At 41.6% G+C, this 22,642-nt stretch overlaps 1 protein-coding gene across 1 annotated transcript in view; it reads left to right on the top strand.

Annotated features, from left to right (window-relative positions):
- Positions 1 to 6,305: 6,305 nt before the first annotated feature.
- Positions 6,306 to 22,642, top strand: part of NBAS (NBAS subunit of NRZ tethering complex) — a 408,512-nt gene continuing 392,175 nt past the window's right edge. The window contains exons 1-4 of the mRNA XM_048845538.2: positions 6,306 to 6,475; positions 16,429 to 16,483; positions 18,264 to 18,300; positions 22,359 to 22,436. Coding sequence (XP_048701495.2) covers positions 6,347 to 6,475; positions 16,429 to 16,483; positions 18,264 to 18,300; positions 22,359 to 22,436 — 299 coding nt within the window. The 5' untranslated portion in view covers positions 6,306 to 6,346. The remainder of the gene's footprint in view (positions 6,476 to 16,428; positions 16,484 to 18,263; positions 18,301 to 22,358; positions 22,437 to 22,642) is intronic.

Genomic DNA, 22,642 nt, shown 5'->3' on the forward strand with positions numbered 1-22,642 from the left:
TGCCCCAGGACAGGTAGGGGACTAGTTTGCCTTAGCCCTGCCACACTGCCGACCGGGATTTTAACGTCCTAGTCAGCGGTGCTGACAGAGCTGCCAGGGTCCCTTTTTGACTGGGTATTCTGGTCAAAAACTGGACACCGGGTCACCCTGCTTGTCTGGCACATTTTTAATATAGTCTTTTGAAGTCCCAGGTCTCACATCTGTCACATCTCCCCCCTGGAGGGGTTACATACAATCGCAGCCCAAAATAATACATAAACCATACATACTATAATATGGTCTTCCAAAGATATTGGAGGAAGTTGTATTATCTGTCACACTTTTTATTTGCCCTTTGTTTTTTATCCATTAGGATACATTCAGATCAAATTTTCAGTTTTTTTTCCATAACCATGAGGGCTAGAATCATACCTTTATCACTCAAATTAAAGATGAGCTTCTCACATAAGCACACAATTCTGGGAGCTGGGGTTTTAAGAAAAAATACCAAATATAACAAAAATTGCAATAAAATGTAGAGAATTAGTAATACTGGTCATCTAACCCAAATCTGAAATTGAACTCTTTACCTGAACCTAAACCCAAACTATCTGTTTACAATGAGTATTTTGTCTTTAAATTATACAATTATTATTATTATACTTATGAGGAGAGGCTGAGGGAACTGGGATTGTTTACTCTGCGGAAGAGAAGAATGAGGGGGATTTGATAGCTGCTTTCAACTACCTGAAAGAGGGTTCCAAAGAGGACGGATCTAGACTGTTCTCAGTGGTAGCAGATGACAGAATGAGGAGTAATGGTCTCAAGTTGCAGTGGGGGAGGTTTAGGTTGGATATTAGGAAAAACTTTTTCACTAGGAGGGTGGTGAAACACTAGAATGTGTTACCTAGGGAGGTGGTGGAATCTTCTTCCTTAGAGGTTTTTAAGGTCAGGCTTGACAAAGCCCTGGCTGGGATGATTTAGTTGGGGATTGGTCCTGCTTTGAGCAGGGGGTTGGACTAGATGACCTCCTGAGGTCCCTTCCAACCCTGATATCTATGATTTTATGATTGTCACCTCTAGACAACTGGACTGGTGTAGTCTGGTTTCATAGTTATTTAATCTTTAATATAACAGCATGTTTGTTAGAAAGTATCTTTTTTTACACATATGGAATTCTAACTTGTTTTTAGTAACATATTACTGAAGTCCTTAGTCAATTTTTACATAAATGTATTCAGTTTCTAGTCAGCCATTATTCAAGCAAACTACAATTGACAAGAGTGAAAACCTCTGGATTTGGCACTGTATGTATAAGATTAACCCCAGACTGGGAAGAAAACAAGTATAACTCCACTCCACCAGTTTACATTAGTGGTGAATTTAGCCCATTATAAGCTAGTTTATGGAAGAGAGAGCATGAGAGCAGAGCGTCATGATAATTCCCTACTGTTGTTAAAGTGTTGCACTTTAACTTCCATTGGGACTGTCCCCAGAGAGAGAAAGAAGGCACCTTGATTTAGATCTCATCTGAAGGACAGCATCTGTAACAATGCAGCATCTCCTACAACTGCATTGTAGCATGAATGGTGGCTATACTAATTCCTGTCATGGGAATTGAGTTCAGAGCCTTCTGTCCAAGTGTGTTACCATTTGGGGCATACTGACTATTACTGACTTATGCTGATGACATATGAGATGGGAAGTATTATATTAGAACTAATGCAATAAGTATTTTAGTACTTTAATGTATTTATATCATCATTGGTATTATTATTGGTCCTTTTTGGGAGCTATCTTTTAATAGTAACCAAGGGCTATGGTATATAGGTTTAATTTCAGTTTAATCTCTGTTATATTTTTGCAGTTATATTCAGATCAGTTCAATTTAATATAGTTTGTTTATATGATGATAACGATTTTCTGGTTTCTCTTATTTTGAACATGTACATTACAGTGGTTAGCTCATTTTTTATCTAATCTATCTTCTTCTTCATCATAGAATCATAGAATCATAGAATATCAGGGTTGGAAGGGACCTCAGGAGGGCATCTAGTCCAACCCCCTGCTCAAAGCAGGACCAATCCCCAATTAAATCATCCCAGCCAGGGCTTTGTCAAGCCTGACCTTAAAAACTTCTAAGGAAGGAGATTCTACCACCTCCCTAGGTAACGCATTCCAGGGTTTCCCCACCCTCCTAGTGAAAAAGTTTTTCCTAATATCCAACCTAAACCTCCCCCACTGCAACTTGAGACCATTACTCCTTGTCCTGTCCTCTTCTACCACTGAGAATAGTCTAGAACCATCCTCTCTGGAACCACCTCTCAGGTAGTTGAAAGCAGCTATCAAATCCCCCCTCATTCTTCTCTTCCGCAGACTAAACAATCCCAGTTCCCTCAGCCTCTCCTCATAAGTCATGTGTTCCAGACCCCTAATCATTTTTGTTGCCGTTGGCTGGACTCTCTCCAATTTATCCACATCCTTCTTGTAGTGTGGGGCCCAAAACTGGACACAGTACTCTAGATGAGGCCTCACCAATGTCAAATAGAGCGGGACGATCACGTCCCTCGATCTGCTCGCAGTGCCCCTACTTATACTTCCCAAAATGCCATTGGCCTTCTTGGCAACAAGGGCACACTGCTGACTCATATCCAGCTTCTCGTCCACTGTCACCCCTAGGTCCTTTTCCGCAGAACTGCTGCCTAGCCATTCGGTCCCTAGTCTGTAGCGGTGCATTGGGTTCTTCCGTCCTAAGTGTAGGACCCTGCACTTATCCTTATTGAACCTCATCAGATTTCTTTTGGCCCAATCCTCCAATTTGTCTAGGTCCTTCTGTATCCTATCCCTCCCCTCCAGCGTATCTACCACTCCTCCCAGTTTAGTATCATCCGCAAATTTGCTGAGAGTGCAATCCACACCATCCTCCAGATCATTTATGAAGATATTGAACAAAACCGGCCCCAGGACCGACCCCTGGGGCACTCCACTTGACACCGGCTGCCAACTAGACATAGAGCCATTTATCACTACCCATTGAGCCCGACAATCTAGCCAACTTTCTACCCACCTTATAGTACATTCATCCAGCCCATACTTCTTTAACTTGCTGACAAGAATACTGTGGGAGACCGTGTCAAAAGCTTTGCTAAAATCAAGAAACAATACATCCACTGCTTTCCCTTCATCCACAGAACCAGTAATCTCATCATAGAAGGTGATTAGATTAGTCAGGCATGACCTTCCCTTGGTGAATCCATGCTGACTGTTCCTCATCACTTTCCTCTCATGTAACTGCTTCAGGATTGATTCTTTGAGGACCTGCTCCATGATTTTTCCGGGGACTGAGGTGAGGCTGACTGGCCTGTAGTTCCCAGGATCCTCCTTCTTCCCTTTTTTAAAAATAGGCACTACATTAGCCTTTTTCCAGTCATCCAGGACTTCCCCCGTTCGCCACGAGTTTTCAAAGATAATGGCCAATGGCTCTGCAATCACAGCCGCCAATTCCTTTAGCACTCTCGGATGCAACTCGTCCGGCCCCATGGACTTGTGCACTTCCAGCTTTTCTAAATAGTCCCTAACCACCTCTTTCTCCACAGAGGGCTGGCCATCTATTCCCCATGTTGTGATGCCCAGCGCAGCAGTCTGGGAGCTGACCTTGTTCGTGAAGACAGAGGCAAAAAAAGCATTGAGTACATTAGCTTTTTCCACATCCTCTGTCACTAGGTTGCCTCCCTCATTCATTAAGGGGCCCACACTTTCCTTGGCTTTCTTCTTGTTGCCATCATACCTGAAGAAACCTTTCTTGTTACTCTTGACATCTCTCGCTAGCTGCAGCTCCAGGTGCGATTTGGCCCTCCTGATTTCATTCCTACATGCCCAAGCAATATTTTTATACTCTTCCCTGGTCATATGTCCAACCTTCCACTTCTTGTAAGCTTCTTTTTTATGTTTAAGATCCGCTAGGATTTCACCGTTAAGCCAAGCTGGTCGCCTGCCATATTTACTATTCTTTCGACACATTGGGATGGTTTGTCCCTGTAACCTCAACGGGGATTCCTTGAAATACAGCCAGCTCTCCTGGACTCCTTTCCCCTTCATGTTAGTCCCCCAGGGGATCCTACCCATCTGTTCCCTGAGGGAGTCGAAGTCTGCTTTCCTGAAGTCCAGGGTCCATATCCTGCTGCTTACCTTTCTTCCCTGTGTCAGGATCCTGAACTCAACCAACTCATGGTCACTGCCTCCCAGATTCCCATCCACTTTTGCTTCCCCCACTAATTCTTCCCGGTTTGTGAGCAGCAGGTCAAGAAAAGCTCCCCCCAGTTGGCTCCTCTAGCACTTGCACCAGGAAATTATCCCCTACGCTTTCCAAAAACTTCCTGGATTGTCTATGCACCACTGTATTGCTCTCCCAGCAGATATCAGGAAAATTAAAGTCACCCATGAGAACCAGGGCATGCGATCTAGTAGCTTCTGCGAGCTGCCGGAAGAAAGCCTCATCCACCTCATCCCCCTGGTCTGGTGGTCTATATCAGACTCCCACCACTACGTCACTCTTGTTGCTCACACTTCTAAACTTAATCCAGAGACACTCAGGTTTTTCTGCAGTTTCGTACCGGAGCTCTGAGCAATCATACTGCTCCCTTACATACAGTACTACTCCCCCACCTTTTCTGCCCTGCCTGTCCTTCCTGAATAGTTTATAACCATCCATGACAGTACTCCAGTCATGTGAGTTATTCCACCAAGTCTCTGTTATTCCAATCACGTCATAATTCCTTGACATCACCAGGACCTCCAGTTCTCCCTGCTTGTTTCCAAGGCTTTGTGCATTCGTATATAAGCACTTGAGATAACCTGCTGATTGCCCATCATTCTCAGTATGAGGCAGGAGCCCTTCCCTCACAGACATTCCTGCCTGTGCTTCCTCCCGTTATCCCGCTTTCCCACTTACCTCAGGGCTTTGGTCTCCTTCCCCCCGGTGAACCTAGTTTAAAGCCCTCCTCACTAGGTTAGCCAGCCTGCTCGCAAAGATGCTCTTACCTCTCTTCATAAGGTGGAGCCCATCTCTGCCCAGCACTCCTCCTTCATGGAACACCATCCCATGGTCAAAGAATCCAAAGCCTTCTCTCCGACACCACCTGCGTAGCCATTTGTTGACTTCCACGATTCGACGGTCCCTACCCAGGCCTTTTCCTTCCACGGGGAGGATGGACGAGAACACCACTTGCGCCTCAAACTCCTTTATCCTTCTTCCCAGAGCCACGTAGTCCGCAGTGATCTGCTCAAGGTCATTCTTGGCAGTATCATTGGTGCCCACGTGGAGAAGCAGGAAGGGGTTCATCATCATGTTCTGCCTTGCTTTTGGGTAATAAATCACCATGTTCTGCCTTGCTTTTGGTTAATAAAATATGATACTAGTGCAATTATTTTTAAAAAGATGCAGTGCCCATGTGAAGCCCTTGCAGAGCTCCTTTACAGATTGGAGCCTGTAGCTCTGAAGGAGAAATTTACTATGAACTTCATATAGTTCCTGTAAACTGTGAACATTGGACTGATGCACTGCTGATGTTACCGTTTTACCTTGCTAAACATAATTCACCTAAAAAATATTCAGCAAAATAAACAATGATTAATCAGTAGTAATTTCTTCTCAAATGATACTATTTCCTTAATGTTTAACACAAGCTGTCTAACAGCATAGAGTGCTAGGTCTTGTAATTTCAGTTTTGTCAGTATCTAAAACTAGACCACACAGCTAACTACAAATTAAAAAAAGTTATTAAAATCGTGCTAAAAATAGAAAATAAGATTAGCAGTGAGGTGTGATCTGATTTTCTTTCTGTCCTAAGAAGTCTTCATTACTGAAAAATACTATACACACATTTTTTTTTAAAATTACCGTTTAATTTATTAACTTATTTGTGTTTTGCTCCTAAACTAATGCTACCTGTCCCAATGATTTTGCGTTCTAGGGTGCTGATCCTGTAACATGACCATGGAGGTGGTAGACCTCTGTGCCTAAGCAAAGCAATGCTGATCCACTGGGGCCTGAGGCCAAGCTCCTGAAAGGTATTCAGACCCTTAACTTTAAGCATTATTTCAAATTCACAGGTTGGTTACTATTAAAAGACAGCTCCCTAGAGAAACCTTTAAGGACCTGGCCATGCTGGGACCTTTGGAAAGCATTTTGGCCCCATCTCTCTACAGAGCAAAAGGCTTTAGGATGAGCCCAGCTTGCTCTACGCAGACAGCAGCAGAGCGAAAAGGGTTAAACACCTCTCTCTTCCTCCCCCCGCCCGCTGGGAGGAGGTTTGTCCGCTGCCGGGCGCCGTAGTGGCTGCAGCTGCGATCCGGGTCCGGGCTGAGCATGGCCGCTACCTGGGGGAGCTGGGAGGAGGAGGTGGAGGCGGCCGCCGATGTCAGTGGGGAAGAGGAGGAGAACATCCTCTACGACCTGCTCATCAACACCGAGTGGCCGCCGGAGACTGAGGTGCAGGTCAGTCCTCCCCGCGCCGGCTGGGAATGACCGCAGGTGGGGGCGGGGGGCAGGATGGCCACGTAGAGCCCTGCCGGGGGGAGGGAAAAGGGGCGTGTGAATGGCAGGGTCCCCCCCCCCCCGCGCATAGCGGGGTGTGGTGGGGGGGCTCTGGCTCACGTTGGGGCACCTTGCACGGATGAAACTTGCAGACACGCAGCAAAACCCTTCAGCCGGACAACATGAGCCCAAGACCTAACGTGAATCCTGAGTGAGGGGATTTCTTCTCTCCAAGCTACAAGCTGCCGAGGCCACCCTTACATGCAGCGGATCATAAATCTATAACGAGCAGCCAGGGCAGGGACAAAACACCTGTAGCGTGCCCCTGAATGCTGCATTCAGTGAGAGGGAGAAGTGAGTCCCCTCCAGTTTGTCATCTCACTTTTGCAGGTTTGCTGTTTCAGTCACAGGTGCTGGAGCAATGTTTGGGTGCTGAAAGCAGTTGAATGCAACTGTAAACCCTGTATATAATGGAAATCACTTCAAGCCAGGGGATGCTGCTGCTACCCCCTCCCCCCCCAGCACTCCTAGTTCTAGCACCTATGGTTTTAGGGTTTTTTTTTTTTTTTACATCTGTCCTTTTTATACCATTAACAAATATTGATTAGGTTTTTACTTTTACAAAACATACAGAAGGTTGTTAGGGAGAAGTATTCATTGTGTAATTTACTTTGGGCCTGATCTCCAGAAACATTAAGTGCTCACAGACCAAAGGACTCAGTGGGAGCTGCCCTTATGAAAACCAGGCCCTCTGTCAAGTAAACAGTGTGTGATGCAAATGAAATGATTTCCTATTAAAGCTCTGGCCGGGCTTGATACATCTGCAATGTGAACTGAGTGGGGAGGTGTCATAAATATAAAGGGAAGGGTAAACCCCTTTAAAATCTTTGTGTCTCCCTCCCTCCTTTGTATTTCATTGCTTGCCCTGTTAAGTAATCTCTGGCTTTAACCTTTGGAGGTGCTGAGTGTCCTCATCTCTCACTGAAGTCACATTGGGGAAGGAAGAGGGGGGTGTCATAAATATAAAGGGAAGGGTAAACCCCTTTAAAATCCCTCCTGGCCAGAGGAAAACTCCTCTCACCTGTAAAAGGTTAAGAAGCTAAAAGTAACCTCGCTGGCACCTGACCAAAATGACCAATGAGGAGACAAGATACTTTCAAAAGTTGAGAGGAGGGAGAGAAACAAAGGGTCTCTGTCTGTCTATATGCTGTTTTTGTCGGGGATAGACCAGGAATGGAGTCTTAGAACTTTTAGTAAGTAATCTAGCTAGGTATGTGTTAGATTATGATTTCTTTAAATGGCTGAGAAAAGAATTATGCTGAATAGAATAACTATTTCTGTCTGTGTATCTTTTTTGTAACTTAAGGTTTTGCCTAGAGGGGTTCTCTATGTTTTGAATCTAATTACCCTGTAAGATATCTACCATCCTGATTTTACAGAGGGGATTTCTTCTCTTTACTCCTATTTCTATTAAAAGTCTTCTTGTAAGAAAACTGAATGCTTTTTCATTGTTCTCAGATCCAAGGGTTTGGGTCTGTGGTCACCTAGGCAAATTGGTGAGGCTTTTTACCAAACCTTGTCCAGGAAGTGGGGTGCAAGGTTTTGGGAAGTATTTGTGGGGAAAGACGTTTCCAAACAGCTCTTCCCCAGTAACCAGTATTTGTTTGGTGGTGGTAGCGGCCAATCCAAGGACAAAGGGTGGAATATTTTGTACCTTGGGGAAGTTTTGACCTAAGCTGGTAAAGATAAGCTTAGGAGGTTTTCATGCAGGTCCCCACATCTGTACCCTAGCGTTCAGAGTGGGGAAGGAACCTTGACAGGAGGGCATAAAATACTTGGTGTGTTTACAGAGCTTGTCATGAGTAGATATCACGGCACAGTTTGGTTAAGCATTATTTCAAATTCACAGGTTGGAAAATTGTAATTTGTTGAAGTTCTGTTTGTTCTGCGTAGACCACTAGAGAAACCTTGGCCCTTTTCTGTGGTCAGCAAATAGCGGCTTGCCCTTGTATCCTTGGGGACAAATTTTCCATCTCTTCTTTTTCTGTTCTTTCCCTCACTTTGTGCTGTCAGTTGTCCATCCGTCTGTCTTCCATCACAGAGGTTGCATTTTGGCTCTGAAGTTATTCCTTGTATTTATTATGTTGTGCTTTCAAATCCTGTGTGTGTAAAATTATACATACACACACGTATAAAATCATGCCAATTTTTGTAATTCCTTTGCCCCCTGCTTAAAACTGACTATTTGTTGAAAATATTTTCAGCTCGACATAGATACAGTTCAAACACTTCGTGATTTACTGATACTTCATGGAAACGTTTTATTTGGGAAATAATTGAGCAGAGAGCGTTCTTAGTATCCATGAATCGAGAAGCAGAAATTGGAACATTCCCATGAAAACTGTATTTTTATTTACTAAGTTCATTTGCACCTACTGCTTTTTTCAAGACATCTGTTAAATGAACAGTCACTGGAAATTGTGATATTGCCAATTAACGACTCAGAGGTCAGGTGGGCAATATGCTGTTGGTGAAGCTGAACAGTCAACCACATGCAATGTTAAATTAAAATATGAATAATTAGGGAGGGAGAGAGAAAACAGTACAGATGCAAACTGAGTAACTTCATGTGTAAAAAGCAGCAAGTCTGGGGAGGACCTAGATATAATGGCAAATGAGGGCCCTGAGCCAGTGATCAACTATGCTTATACAGGGATCTCCACAAACAGAGTTTATTGCAGAATTGAGGCCTAAATGAGCTAATGGTGCAATGTTATTTTTAGGGCTGTCGATTAATCACAGTTAACTAACACGATTAAAAAAATTAATTGCAATTACTTGCAGTTTTAGTCGCACGGTTAAACAATAGAATACCAATTGAAATTTATTAAATATTTTTGGATTTTTTCTACATTTTCAAACATATTGATTTCAGTTACAATACAGAATACAAGGTGTACAGTGTTCACTTTATATTATTTTTATTACAGATATTTTCACTGTAAAAATGATAAAAGAAATAATATTTTTCAGTTCACCTCACACAAGTACCATAATGCAATTTCTTTTATTGTGAAAGTGCAACTTACAAATGTAGATTTTTCTTTTGTTAAATAACTGCACTCAAAAACAAAACAATGCAAAACTTTAGAGCCTACAAGTCCATTCAGTACTAATTCTTGTTCAGCCAATCGCTAAGACAAACAAGTTTGTTTACATTTACGGGAGATAATGCTGCTTGCTGGCTTCTTATTTATGTCACCTGAAAGTGAGAACAGGCGTTTGCATGGCACTTTTATAGCTGGCATTGCAAGGTATTTATATGCCAGATATGCTAAACAGTCGTATGCCCCTTCATGCTTTGGCCACCATTCTGGAGGACATGCTTCCATGCTGTTGACGCTCGTTTAAAAAAATAATGTATTAATTACATTTTGGACTGAACTCCTTGGAGGAGAATAGTATGTCTCCTGCTCTGTTTTTCCCACATTCTGCCATATATTTCATGTTATGGAGTCTCAGATGATGACCCAGCACATGTTCGTTTTAGGGGCACTTACACTGCAGATTTGACAAAATGCAAAGAAGGTACCAATGTGAGATTTCCATAGCTACACCAGTCGACCCAAGGTTTAAGAATCTGAAATGCCTTCCAAAATCCGAAAGGGATGAGGTGTGGAGCATGCTTTCAGAAATCTTAAAACAGCAACACTCTGATGATGGAAACTACAGAACCCAAACCACCAAAAAAGAAAATCAGCCTTCTGCTGGTGGCATCTGTTTTAGACGACAAAAATGAACATGTTGGTCTGCACTGCTTTGGATTGTTATCGGGCAGAACTTGTCATCAGCATGGATGCACGTCCTCTGGAAGGGTGGTTGAAGCATGCAGGGACATGTGAATCTTTAGTGCATCTGGCATGTAAATATCTTGCGACGCTGGGTATAACCCTGCTATGCAAACACCTGTTTTCACTTTCAGGTATCATTATCTCCTGCAAATGTAAACAAACTTCTTTGTCTGAGTGATTGGCTGAACAAGTAGGACTGAGTGGACTTGTAGGCTTTAAAGTTTAACATAGTTTTATTTTTGAATGCAGTTTTTTTGTACATTTGTAAGTTCAACTTTTATGATAAAAAGATTGCATTACAGTACTTGTATGAGGTGAATTGAAAAATGCTATTTATTTTGTTTTTTACAGCACAAATATTTGTAATAAAAAATAAAGGGAGCACTCTACACTTTGTGTTCTGTGTTGTAATTGAAATCAATATATTTGAAAATGTAGAAAACATCCAAAAACATTTAAACAAATGGTATTCTGTTATTAAAAGTGTGATTAATTGTGATTAATTTATTTAATCGCACGATTAATCAACATTTTTTTCATTGCTTGATAGCCCTAGTTATTTTTCATAGCTTCTGACATACAGGGGAAAAGCATTAATCATTAGAAAACACGAATAAAAATCTACCCTGACTGTTGAAATGCATAAAATATAGTGTTCCTTTGGTCCTTGAGGCTGGGCTATGTTTTTAGATGCAGGATGAAGTACAATATATTTTGAGCCAATTAACCTTTATATTGCACCTCTAATTTTATTAAATTGTCTTTCTTTCCTTGAAAGTTTGATAGTAAACTGAAACATTTTTGTTGATTAGAATTCCTTTTGCAGGTCAGTAAGCATAATTTCTAATCAAATTGGAAAACATTTTTCAAGGTGAATCCACTTTATTAAAGATTCTAGAAACAATTGAGGGAAAGGCAATAACTAATCTCAATGGTCCAGCAAACATTTACACATGGGAATGGTCCCATTTACTTACCGTGAAATTTTTCAAGATTGGGTCATAAGAACGTCCATAGTGGGTCAGACCAAAGGTCCATCTAGCCCAGTATCCTGTCTTCCGACAATGGCCATTGTGCAATGTAAAAATGGGAGGCTTTTTGAAAATTTAATTTTTGCAATTTCTTTCTTTGGAATTATTTTAGGTCATCTTAAAAAGGGTGTGGAGACTTTCAGGGAAGATAACATATGGTGCTAGAAATGTGTCCCCAACCTTTAAGGTCTTACGAGAGACCTTATGTATACTGATTGTTTCTCTGTAAATATTTTCTCAGGGTGATTCTGTTTCTGCCTACTTAGACTATGCTACAGTTTTAAGTAGATGATCACATGTTGTTTTTTTCCACAAGACTCCTGCCTCATTCAGTGCACAGTGGGAATGAATCAGAGTTGTGCCATGAACGAGACTGTTGACTGTAGGGGACCCCTACTTTTTTTTTTTTTTTTTTTTGCAGGAGTTGGAAAGTGTATAGTGATAGAGGCAAAGGACTGCAGGAGGAGAAAGGATGGTCATGTGGTAAAGACAGTGAATGCTGCCCTGGATAATTGGATTCTTGCCTTGCCTTTGCCACAGAGTTTCTATATGATGCTGGGCAAATACTGTAACTGAAACAAAACTTCCTAGGTGACTGCTCTGCTTTCCAAATTTTTTCGCTGCCTAACTTGAAACATTTGCCATCTGACTTGCAGAAGTGTTGACTGTTCACAATACAACTAAAGTTAATAGGAGCTGTGTTCTGAATGTAGTAAATACTATAAAATGCTAAGAATTCTGAAAACTTAGGCATAGGTTTCTCAAAGTGGAAACCAAAAATTAGGTGACACTTTTGGCTTTAATCTCTGTGCTTCGCTTCTCCACGTGAAAATGGTGACGATAATAAAACCACCTCACCTCACAGGAGTGTTGTGAAGATAAACTCATTCGTGTTTGTAAATAACCAAGATACTGTCATGAGAGCTCCATAGAAAAGCCCATGTGGGCTTTCTGTATTCAATGCAGGGTTTGGATGGTGTGTAGTAAATAATGCATGCCGCCACACTACGAGGATAAAAAAGAAAATATTGAATAGTTAACCATTCACTGAACACTGCTCATTCTGTGCACTGAATGAGGCAGGGTCCTGTGGGGGGAAAATGTGTTTGATCATGTAATTTAAAGACTGCATGATAATGCTTATTGCATAAGGAGACTGAATTTTATGGTTGCCCAGGTAACCTTAATTCTGGCATTTCCTAACTTTTGAGTGCTTGACTTTTCAACTTTATGTTTTTTTAAGGTAATTTTTATGAATGTGGTTAGGCAGCCAACAAGTATCAATGCTAAATGGATGTATTGTCATTGCAAAAGTAGATATGAGTCATGTAGAGATTTGCTTGAATAGAGTAAAATTTGAAGCTTGTCCGTCAAATATGAATGAATCAGAAAAGGAGGTTTCTTAATGGGTTGGAAGATGGGTTTCTCTGTAACTATATGGTGTATGTAATTCCCAGTGGAGCTACGTTAAAGGGAGAGTAAATTCTAGTGTTCCTAATGTGAGAGTAAATTACTTACTTTTAGGGATTAAAAAACAGTTGAACAAGAGTACATAGTTTAAGTTCAGAAGTGGATGGTGTAAATCTTCAAAAAAGTACTCTAAAAGTAATGGGGGAGACTTTCAAAAGTGCCTGTGGGATTTAGGAGCTGTTCACGACTCAGAATTTTTATTGGGACTTATGCTCTTAAATCCCTTGGGCACACTGTTTCTTTTATTCATCAGATTTCCCAAACAAAACTTTGTCATTTATTGTTACTGTAATGCTGTGTAGCAGGAGTGGCCAAACTTACTGACCCTCCGAGCCACATACAGTGGAGTTGCATCATACGCGCATTTAACTTACACAAATTCAACTATATGTGCTCGGCAAAAAAAAAGAAAAATAACAATAACTTGCAGCGATGGATTACTGTACAGGAGTTGACGGGAGAACACTCAGGTCAATTTATCATGTCTAGACTAGACGCGATAAATCGACCCCCGCTGGATCGATTGCTGCCCGCCGATCCGGTGAGCATCTCACTGCGCTGAGTGTGATTCTAGTGTTTAAAGATACGTATTTTTTGTACAACATGGCCCCTAAGTGCAAGCCAACTACTTCATCTGGTGCTCAACTGAAGAAACAGTGATCTGTTCCAATGCTGGAGGAAAAACTGGCTGTGTTGGACTTACTGAGAGACGGTATGTTGGTCTCCAACGTGGCGAGTATATATGGCTGCAACTAATCTAGCATCCGCGCCATCAAGATACGAGAGAGAGAAATTCGTCAAGCTGTGGCATCAAGTGCTCCAACAACTGCTAAGGTGACGAGCCAGGTGCGTGATAAGACTTTAGTGAAAACTGAAAAGGCATTAAACTTATGGCTGGAAGACATGAACCATAAACATGTGCCTATCGATGGAAACATGTTGTGAGAAAAGGCTCTTAGCCTCTACACGCTGTTCAAACCTGCCGCTGAAGAGGGACAGCCTTCTGATGAGAAGGAATTCAAAGCCAGCCAAGATTGGCTTAACTGATTAAGGAACTGCTTCAACCTCAAAAACGTGCAGACTACTGGTGAAGCTGCATATGCTAATGAAGAGGTAGCAAAAGCCTACCCCAAACAATTAAAGAAAATCATAGAAGAAAAGGGCTATCTTCTGGAACAAGTTTTTAATACTGACGAGACTGGGCTCTTCTGGAAAAAAATGCCCAACCGCACTTACGCTTCGAAATCAGAAAGACAAGCCCCTGGCTTCAAAGCAGCTAAAGACCATGTTACTGTGTTATGTGGCAGAGTGGCTGGGCATTTAATAAAGCTGGACTTGCTCTACAGGGCTGAAAATCCCCGTGCCCTAAAAGGCAAGAACAAAAATCTCCTGCCTGTGTTCTGACAATCAAATAAAAAGGCTTGGGTGACGGCAGCATTATTTCTGGATTGGTTCCACAAGTATTTCATTCCGGACGTCAAGTGGTACCTTGAAGAGAGAGGATTTGCGTTTTAAAGTGTTGCTGATCGTAGACAGTGCTCCTGGCCATCCTGAGGCACTCTGGTTTGCGCATAACAACACTGAAGTCCTTTTTTCTCCCTTTTTTATTCTTTCATTCCTCTCTCTCTCTCTCTCTCTCTCTCTCTCTCTCTTTTTGGCTTTACGCGATTTTCGCCTTATGCACTGATTTTAGAACCTAACCCCCACGTAAGATGTGACTCCACTGTACGGTAATCTTTAGAAGTTCGAGAGCTGCAAGACACACACACACACAACCTGCCCTGTGGGGCAGCACCTGTCAGGGTGCGGGGCTTCTCCCCTGATGCCCCCTTGCTGGGCTAAAGCCCTTAGTCCCCCTCCCTTCCCCCGAGTCCTACCACCCCATTGCAGGGCAAAAGCCTCAAGTTCCCTCCTGCCCAGTCTTGTAGGTGAGGGGGGGAGGTCTGGCGGGAGGGGTGGCGCTCTGGGAGCTGCACTTTAACTGTAAAAGAGCCACATATGGCTCACGAGCAACAGTTTGGCCACACCTGCTATACAGAAACTGCGGTCACATTGCTACCTTGCTGATGAACCTTTACCGGGCAAATTGTTTATTGGGGCAGCTGTGTGTACTCCTCCTTTCAGCTCACCCACACTGAGACACAACAAAGAGGCATTCTAAAGAGCTGTTGACACTGTAAAAATATTTCTTTAAAAGGCTTTGCAAACATTAAATAAAAAGAGTATCTACCTAGGCCAAGATTTTCAAATTGGGAGCCTAGGACTTAGGTGTCTGAATATGCATGCATTTAGACACGTAACAAGTGGCCTGATTTTTCAGAAGTGCTGAATATCCCACAGTTCCTATTGATCTCAAAATATGGACTTGGAAACCTGACTATGGGCGTTCATTTTTGAAAAGCATAGCCTTAAATATTTTTTAAAAAAATTCTTACCTTTGTCACTGGCATGATTGTCATAAAACCATCTGCTCCATTAACCTAGTCGTTGACCTAAGAGTAGTTGTACTTCCTTCCTTCACTCTCCTTCAGTTTGTGGTGCTATGAGATTTTGACTAGAGAACGACAACCATATGTGAATGAAGAATGACTTTAAGCCAGTGGCTTTCAACCTTTTTTTCATTTGCAGACCCCTAAAAAACTTTAAATGGAGTTGTGGGCCCCTTTGGAATCTTAGACATAATCTCCGGATTCCCAGGGGTCTGTGGACCACAGGTTGAAAGCCACTGCTTTAAGCTCTGCTTGTGATTTCTTCCTTTCCTCTTTATCTGTGTTGTCCCTCTGTTCTTACTCCTTTTCACTTCTGGTTTAAATCTCTTCCTCCTTCCTTTTTTTTTTCTTTGAGAAGTAGTCTCATCCTCTTTTTATGGGCAAGAGCACTTATCCCAAGTTCTGTTGTCTCTCCCCTCTCTTTGGATCTCCCTTTTGATTGTATGTACTTTTTCCTTGCTTGGTTCTTTCCTGTAATGCTTTCCCTTTTGTCCTGGCTGATTATATTGCTTCCTCCTCTTGCTATGTAGCTCTCCTGCACTGCTCCTTTTTGTTTGAGATAGAAACCATGAGTTCTCTGTATGCCATTCAGTGGATGCAAAATGGAGCATAGTGGCATTGCTGCAGAAGTAGAGTATTAGTGAGATTATGTGGGAGAAGGAAAGGTGGAAGAAGGGTACTGGGGAGAGAAAATGGTCTGTAAATAGGTGTTTTACTTGGCAGAAATACATATAGAAAGGGACCTGTTGCTATAAAAGTTCTTGCTCTTTCACGTAAGCCTTTTGACCCAGAGACTTTTTCTCATGCACAATCAGAATGCAGTGCACCAATGACAGCACATTGAACAATTGTATCCTATGATAATGTTCTGTTTTTATTACAATTTGGCACATACTGAATGTTCAGTTATACAGTCTCTTAGCTTTTGCAGTTTAATATGGAATTGAGAATGGTCAAAATTAAATGAGAAGTTTTTAGAGGAGCAGAGGGTTTATCAAGTGCATTCACTGAGTATGTACATGAATATTGGATTGTTCAGATGTTACACGATTAATGTATTGTTGTAATTGCAGCCAAGAGGCAACAAAAAACATGGTGCATCCTTTATCATCACTAGAGCAATTACAGGTAAATATGACTTATTTTCATTGAAGGATTGTTGACTGGTTTTATATTTTATGGCTTAAATGATCTTTGTGTGGGTTCTGCTTACAGGCTTTGCTATGCCTGGTATCATGATGGGGCTAGTATAGGGGTTCTCAAACTGGGGATCGGGACCCTTCAGGGGGTCGCAAGGTTATTACATGGTGGGGGGGGGGGTCGCGAGCTGTCAGCCTCCACCCCAAGCCCCACTTTGCATCCAGCATTTATAATGGTGTTAAATATATAAAAAAGTAAAGTGGTTTTTAATTTATAAGGGGGAGGGTCCTACTCAGAGGCTTGCTATGTGAAAGGGGTCACCAGTACAAAAATTTGAGAACCACTGGGCTAGTATAATGTAACATATACTATGTATCAATTTGGGAACAGCTTTTTATCATTTTCCCTTTGTATCTTCTTAGTTGTGAGTTTTTGTTCTGGCTAGATAGTACCCCATTGGGGCACACTAATAAAACATACATCTGACAAGCATCTGTATTACTGCAGAATGATATTGAGGTTTTGGCATGTGCCTTTGTCAGACCTAATGTTTTTAGTTAGAATTCCTGGACACTTCTACAAAAAGGTATTTAAAATCATGGTATGCTGCTATTACTATGATTGATGTATGCATGTTAGTAATTTTCACCCCCCAGATGCTTTTCATTGAGTTTTCAAAATTGCATGGGGTTTGAACTCTGTATTAACTTTTTTCATAAAATTTGTGATTCAGTGGTCAAGTAGAAATACAAAGAATATTCATTTTTATGCCAAAAATACTTTTTCTGAGAGTTCCCAGTGTCACAATTCAGGGAAACTGTACCTGTATTCCCCTTCTACGATCAAGCAAGTGCATCCACTCTAGGCTTCTGGTTCCTCAGCAGTTGTCCCTCTCCCTTCTGACTCTGGTAGTTCGAGGCTGAACAATTCCCTGCCTAAACTGGAAGCCCTGCATCAAAAGACAGGCTGCTTAAGTTGGCTTTTTTGTCTTCTCTTGAGAGAGATGTAATTACCACACTTAATCTACTAAACAGCTCTTCTTTAGCAAGCACATTTTACTCTTAAGGCAAAAGCAATACTGAGAAAACATGTTAAAACAATAAAAGAACCTATACGTGTGCTAATAAACTTACCAGAGATAACCCCAACTCCAACATGGGCTCTGGGTGGCGAGCAGTCCATCATATCCTACACAGGGCTCTTCCTATGGTTTCAAGTTTGTAACACCCTTTACTCAGAACAAAAACACAGTCTTATGGGGTATCAGTAGGCCAGTCCTTCCAACCCCTCCCTAAGGATTGAGGCCTTTGTGGACTAGAGGTCCTGTCCATTTACTGAATCAGGAAGAACACCATGAGTCAGTTTACTACTAGGTTATTTGTCCAAAAATCCTTTCTTTGTCTGTTGGTTCCTGGAGAATCCAATTAGAATTAGTTTATGTGGATCTTTCTAGGGAGTGGTGTTCCTCTGGAGATGTTACAACTGGACTGACTTTGACTGATCACCCTCTGTTCTCACTTCCTGGAGGCGCTGTATTTTTACCTTTTCCATGGAAACACATACAATCCCTCAATAACCCATAAACAATTGCATTTTTAATAAATGGAGCCCAACGGTATAAAACATAATTCAGTAAGGTTTATCCAGGATATTGCAGGAAATTGCCCTATTTGTATTTTTATTTTCTGCTGTAATTTGAGGACTGATTTATTTTTTTTTTAAACTGTTGAAGTAACTGTCTCAATTTATTGCTTTTCTCTTTTCATAGGTCCTGCATTATTTTTGCTTCAGTATATCTGGTACAGGTAAGTTTGAAGTTGGAAACAAGAAGATTAAATTTTTGCCAAATATTCGTTGTCATAACATTTTTTGCTTTAGAAGGTTATTTTTTTTGCCATGCCAGTAAAGACACACCTCCCTCCTCAATCCTGCTTCTCTTGAGAATTTCTGTTCCACTGAACCCAATTTATGGCCACGTTGTGCTTGTTAAATCTGCCAACAGGTATTGGAGTCAGAATTTGGCCACTAAAGTGAGTTTCTCCACTAAAAAGTGACTCTGTAAACAACCAAATGACATTGTAGGATTCCATGTTTATCTCCGTGACTCCATATCAAAGTGCTGAGTCATAATAAACAGTATATGTAGATTTATATTATTGGCTCTTTTATATTTATATTATTGGCTATATTATTTATATTATTGGGTGCAGGGCTCTCTTTCTTTGTGATGACACTGTGCTGAATACACTGGTGCTTACAAAGTAAGTAAATGGTCAGACAAAACCAGTTTCCCAATTCCTTAAAATGAGACATACCATTCCTGCGGTGACCCCAAATGTAAGGAATTGGAAGGGAAAGTGGATGATCATCTCAGTCTTGTGGCTAGCAAGTGCAAGATTCTATGTAAAGAGGTTCTGTGATCAGAAGCCTAACTATGAATGGTTGCTGCACCCCTGGCCCCATGGAATGATAGACTTTTATACTTGCTAATCCCTTGAGACAATTGGGATGAACCTGGTAATCCACCACATAAGTGACCCTGTCAAACATGCTAGTCGTTCTGATATTTAGCAGGATATAGTTTTCACGGATGTGGGAATTTCTGTTTCTCTGGTTTGAGGGCCATACCTCTCTTCATAAACAATGTCCCTTGGTTCCATTTGCTGTGTGATTTGATGGACAATAATCTTCTTCTTGTCAGCAACTCGAGTGTTTTTTCTTTTTCTTTTCCTTGAGCTTGTACGCTCTCTAGGCTTTATGTTATCTGTGCTACTAGACCAGGGGTTCTGAGGACAAATTATTTGGTGGCCTCAGAGTGCGTCCACCAACTCTTGCTGGTGGCCGTTGTCACATTTTTTCCATAAAATACTTAATTAGCTCTAGGAAAAATAAATAAATATGCACATATACATGTGCAAATCATTGTAATTTGTTTGCTGCTAGCTAGTAAATCTGCTGTGAAAGGTGATATTAACCAACATGCAGGTATCACTTTTTACAGCAGACTTAGCCCCAGGGGACAAATTAAGTCCTGGATGGAGGATCGGGGGATGCAGCAGGAGGTGGGGCGATGTGGGGTGTTGGCCGGGGGACGCAGTGCGGGGGCCGGAGCCTGAAGCCCCGCAGCCAGAGCCTGCCTCTCCCGCCACCTGCCGGGCTGAAGCCTAAATTCTGAGCCCCATCTCCCCTGGGAAGATGGGGAATTCTCTGGCTGTCCAACCCTTGCTGGAAGCCCCAGCAACCCACACCAAGGCTGTCTATCCAGCAGCACCAGGGAGGGGCAGGAGGTGGGTCCTCCCGCCCAATTGCAGCCCTGGAGGCTTTGGCTGCAAGAAAAGCCCTTGGTGCCTGCATGCCTGCATTTGAGAAACGCTGTATTAGAAGTATTCAAGTTCTTGGTTGAGCTTGTAAACTGTATATTTCCTTGGTCCTGCTCCTTTACTACTCAGTTCTGCAGCATCTAGAGTGCTGAGTTCAGACTTACTACTTTTCTCCATTCTTAATATGCATCTCATGATATTTATCTGCGTTGAGCATCACCAAGTCATTAGAAATTCTCTTACGGCATTCTCCTTTCTGAAGTGCTGTTGCTCTCCTATTGAATATTTTTCATTTTATTCTTTTCTCATTACTTTTTTTTTTCACTGCATTTCCATACTTGTATTTCACAAGGCACTCACTTTACAGTTTAAACTCCATGCAGGAGACTGTGGTCTGGAGATGTTATGACTAGGGCCCTACCAAATTCACAGTCCATTTTGGTCTATTTCAGTCATAGGATTTTAAAAATCATAGATTTCATGATTTCAGATATTTAAATCTGAAATTTCACGGTGTTGTAATTTTAGGGGTTCTGACCCAGAAAGGAGTTGTGGGGGAGTTGCAAGGTTATTTTATGTGGGGGGGTTGCAGTATTGCTATCCTTATTTCTGCGCTGCTGCAGGAGGCAGGCTGTCTTCAGAGGTGGGCAGCTGGAGAGTGGTGGCTGCTGGCCAGGAGCCCAGCTCTGAAGGCCGAGCCACCTCCAACAGCAGCACAGAAGTAAGGATGACATGGTATGAAATTGCTACCCTTACTTCTGCTGCCTTAAGAGCTGGGTGCTCGGCCAATGGCCACCGCTCTCCAGCTGCCCAGGTCTGAAGGCAGTGCAGAAATAAAGGTGGCAATACCATGAATTCCCTAAAATAACTTTGCAACCCCTCTGCAACTCCCTTTTGAGTCAGGACTCCCAATTTGAGAAATTGTGATCTCCCCCTTGAACTCTGTGTAGTATAAGGTAAAAGCACACAAAAGACCATATTTCATGTGGGGGGAGACCAGATTTCATGGTCTGTGATGCGTTTTTCATGGCTGTGAATTTGGTAGGGCCCTAGACATGATTGTGGACTATGCTACTGACTTGTAAAGTGATTTGCTTGAGGTCAGACAGCCTCTTAACACATTAGTTTTCCCATCTGTAAAATGGGGTTATACTTATGTATGCTGCTTAGAAATCATTTGATGACCAACACAGCCATCTAAAAGTGCAAAGCATTTTTGTTTTTCATACAAAACTTGAAATAAACACAATTATATTCAGAATCAGTTCATGCTAGTGTAACTTGCTTTGAATTTTACAGTATTCCAACATGCAGAAAAGTAACTCATCACTTTTTTTAAGGATTACATGTATCCACTTGAAAGTTGTGATCTAGTTTTATCAGAAGTATAAAATAACTTCTCCTATAAGTAATTGGGAGTGGCATAGGGATAGAAGGGAAGGAATACAATGCATAGATCACAAAACACACAGTAAAAATTGTTCTGATAAACTCATACTATAATGGACAAAATAAAAATGTAAGCATAGGTTCTATTTCAAGAAATAAAGGAAAAAATACAAGGAAGACTCTAGAATTGGAGGAGCCACTGTTTCCACTGGACTGCCACATCATTGCTAATCTTAATTTGCAATTCAGTGTAATGTGTTTAAAATAAAAGGTTCTAGAAAGGTCTCTAGCAGGATATAGTATACATGGTTCTCAAACTGGGGGTTGGGACCCCTCGGGGTTGCGAGGTTATTACATGGGGGGTCACGAGCTGACAGCCTCAACCCCAAACCCCGCTTTGCCTCCAGCATTTATAATGGCATTATAAATTAAAAACACTTTTTTAATATATTTAAGAGGGGGGGTCACGCTCAGAGACTTGCTATGTGAAAGGGGTCACCAGTAAAAAAAAAAAAAGTTTGAGAGCCACTGGTATACATAAATGACAATCTTAGACTGTAAGTTTAATTATTTAGATTCATTTCAATATTTAGTCTGCCATTTAGTCAGATTCTAAGTTTTGATTTTTCTTGTCTCTCTGATTGGCTGGATCCCTCTGGTATCATTTGAGTGGCAAGATATTTCCTTCAAATAGCAGTAGACTACACACACAAATCTGTCTGTATATACTTTTCTAACATGAAGTGTGCACCTGGGTTTTGATCTTGGAATTGGATCTGACAGAGTCGGGCGTTTACAGCAATATGTTGCCTTTTGAAGTCATTGGACTCCAGGCAGATGTTAGGTCCGTATGCATGGATCCCTTTGCAGGTTTAGGGCCTTCATTTGTGTATGTTGTGGGAGATTTCTTTTAAGCTTTCATAACGTATGCATTTGTTGTTCAAAAACAAAAGCACCCAAAATAGTTTTGGACATCTGACTTCCAGCTGGGAATTTTGTTTTCTGAAATAAAACATAACTTTTAGGGTAATATTTTAGAGTGACCTTTTGAAACCAATTAATCTGCCATATATATCTTACATATTACTGTTTTGACTTATATTGTATCAATTTTAAAACCTCACATTCTAATCTGAATATACTTGGTATTTCAGCCCTGCAAAGTTTTCCCTCCCTGCTGGGCTTGTTCGTCTGGTTAGTAAGCAGATTAACTGGCATCTAGTGCTTGCAAGGTAAGAGGGATATCATTTTTCTTTCTGTGTCTTTGTTGACACACACTGTTTCATATACATTTATGGGGGAAAAAAAGGCAAGCTCACTCTTTCTAGTAATTTTTGTAATAAGTTAGTTGAGCTAGCATATAAAAAATTCTATTTAGACAGCAATAATTTAGCATTATCAGAGAGACATGAGCTGAAGAAGAAGAAAATAAGGTATG

Source organism: Caretta caretta, chromosome 3 (genome assembly GCF_965140235.1).
Source record: "Caretta caretta isolate rCarCar2 chromosome 3, rCarCar1.hap1, whole genome shotgun sequence".
NCBI classification, from domain to species: domain Eukaryota; kingdom Metazoa; phylum Chordata; order Testudines; family Cheloniidae; genus Caretta; species Caretta caretta.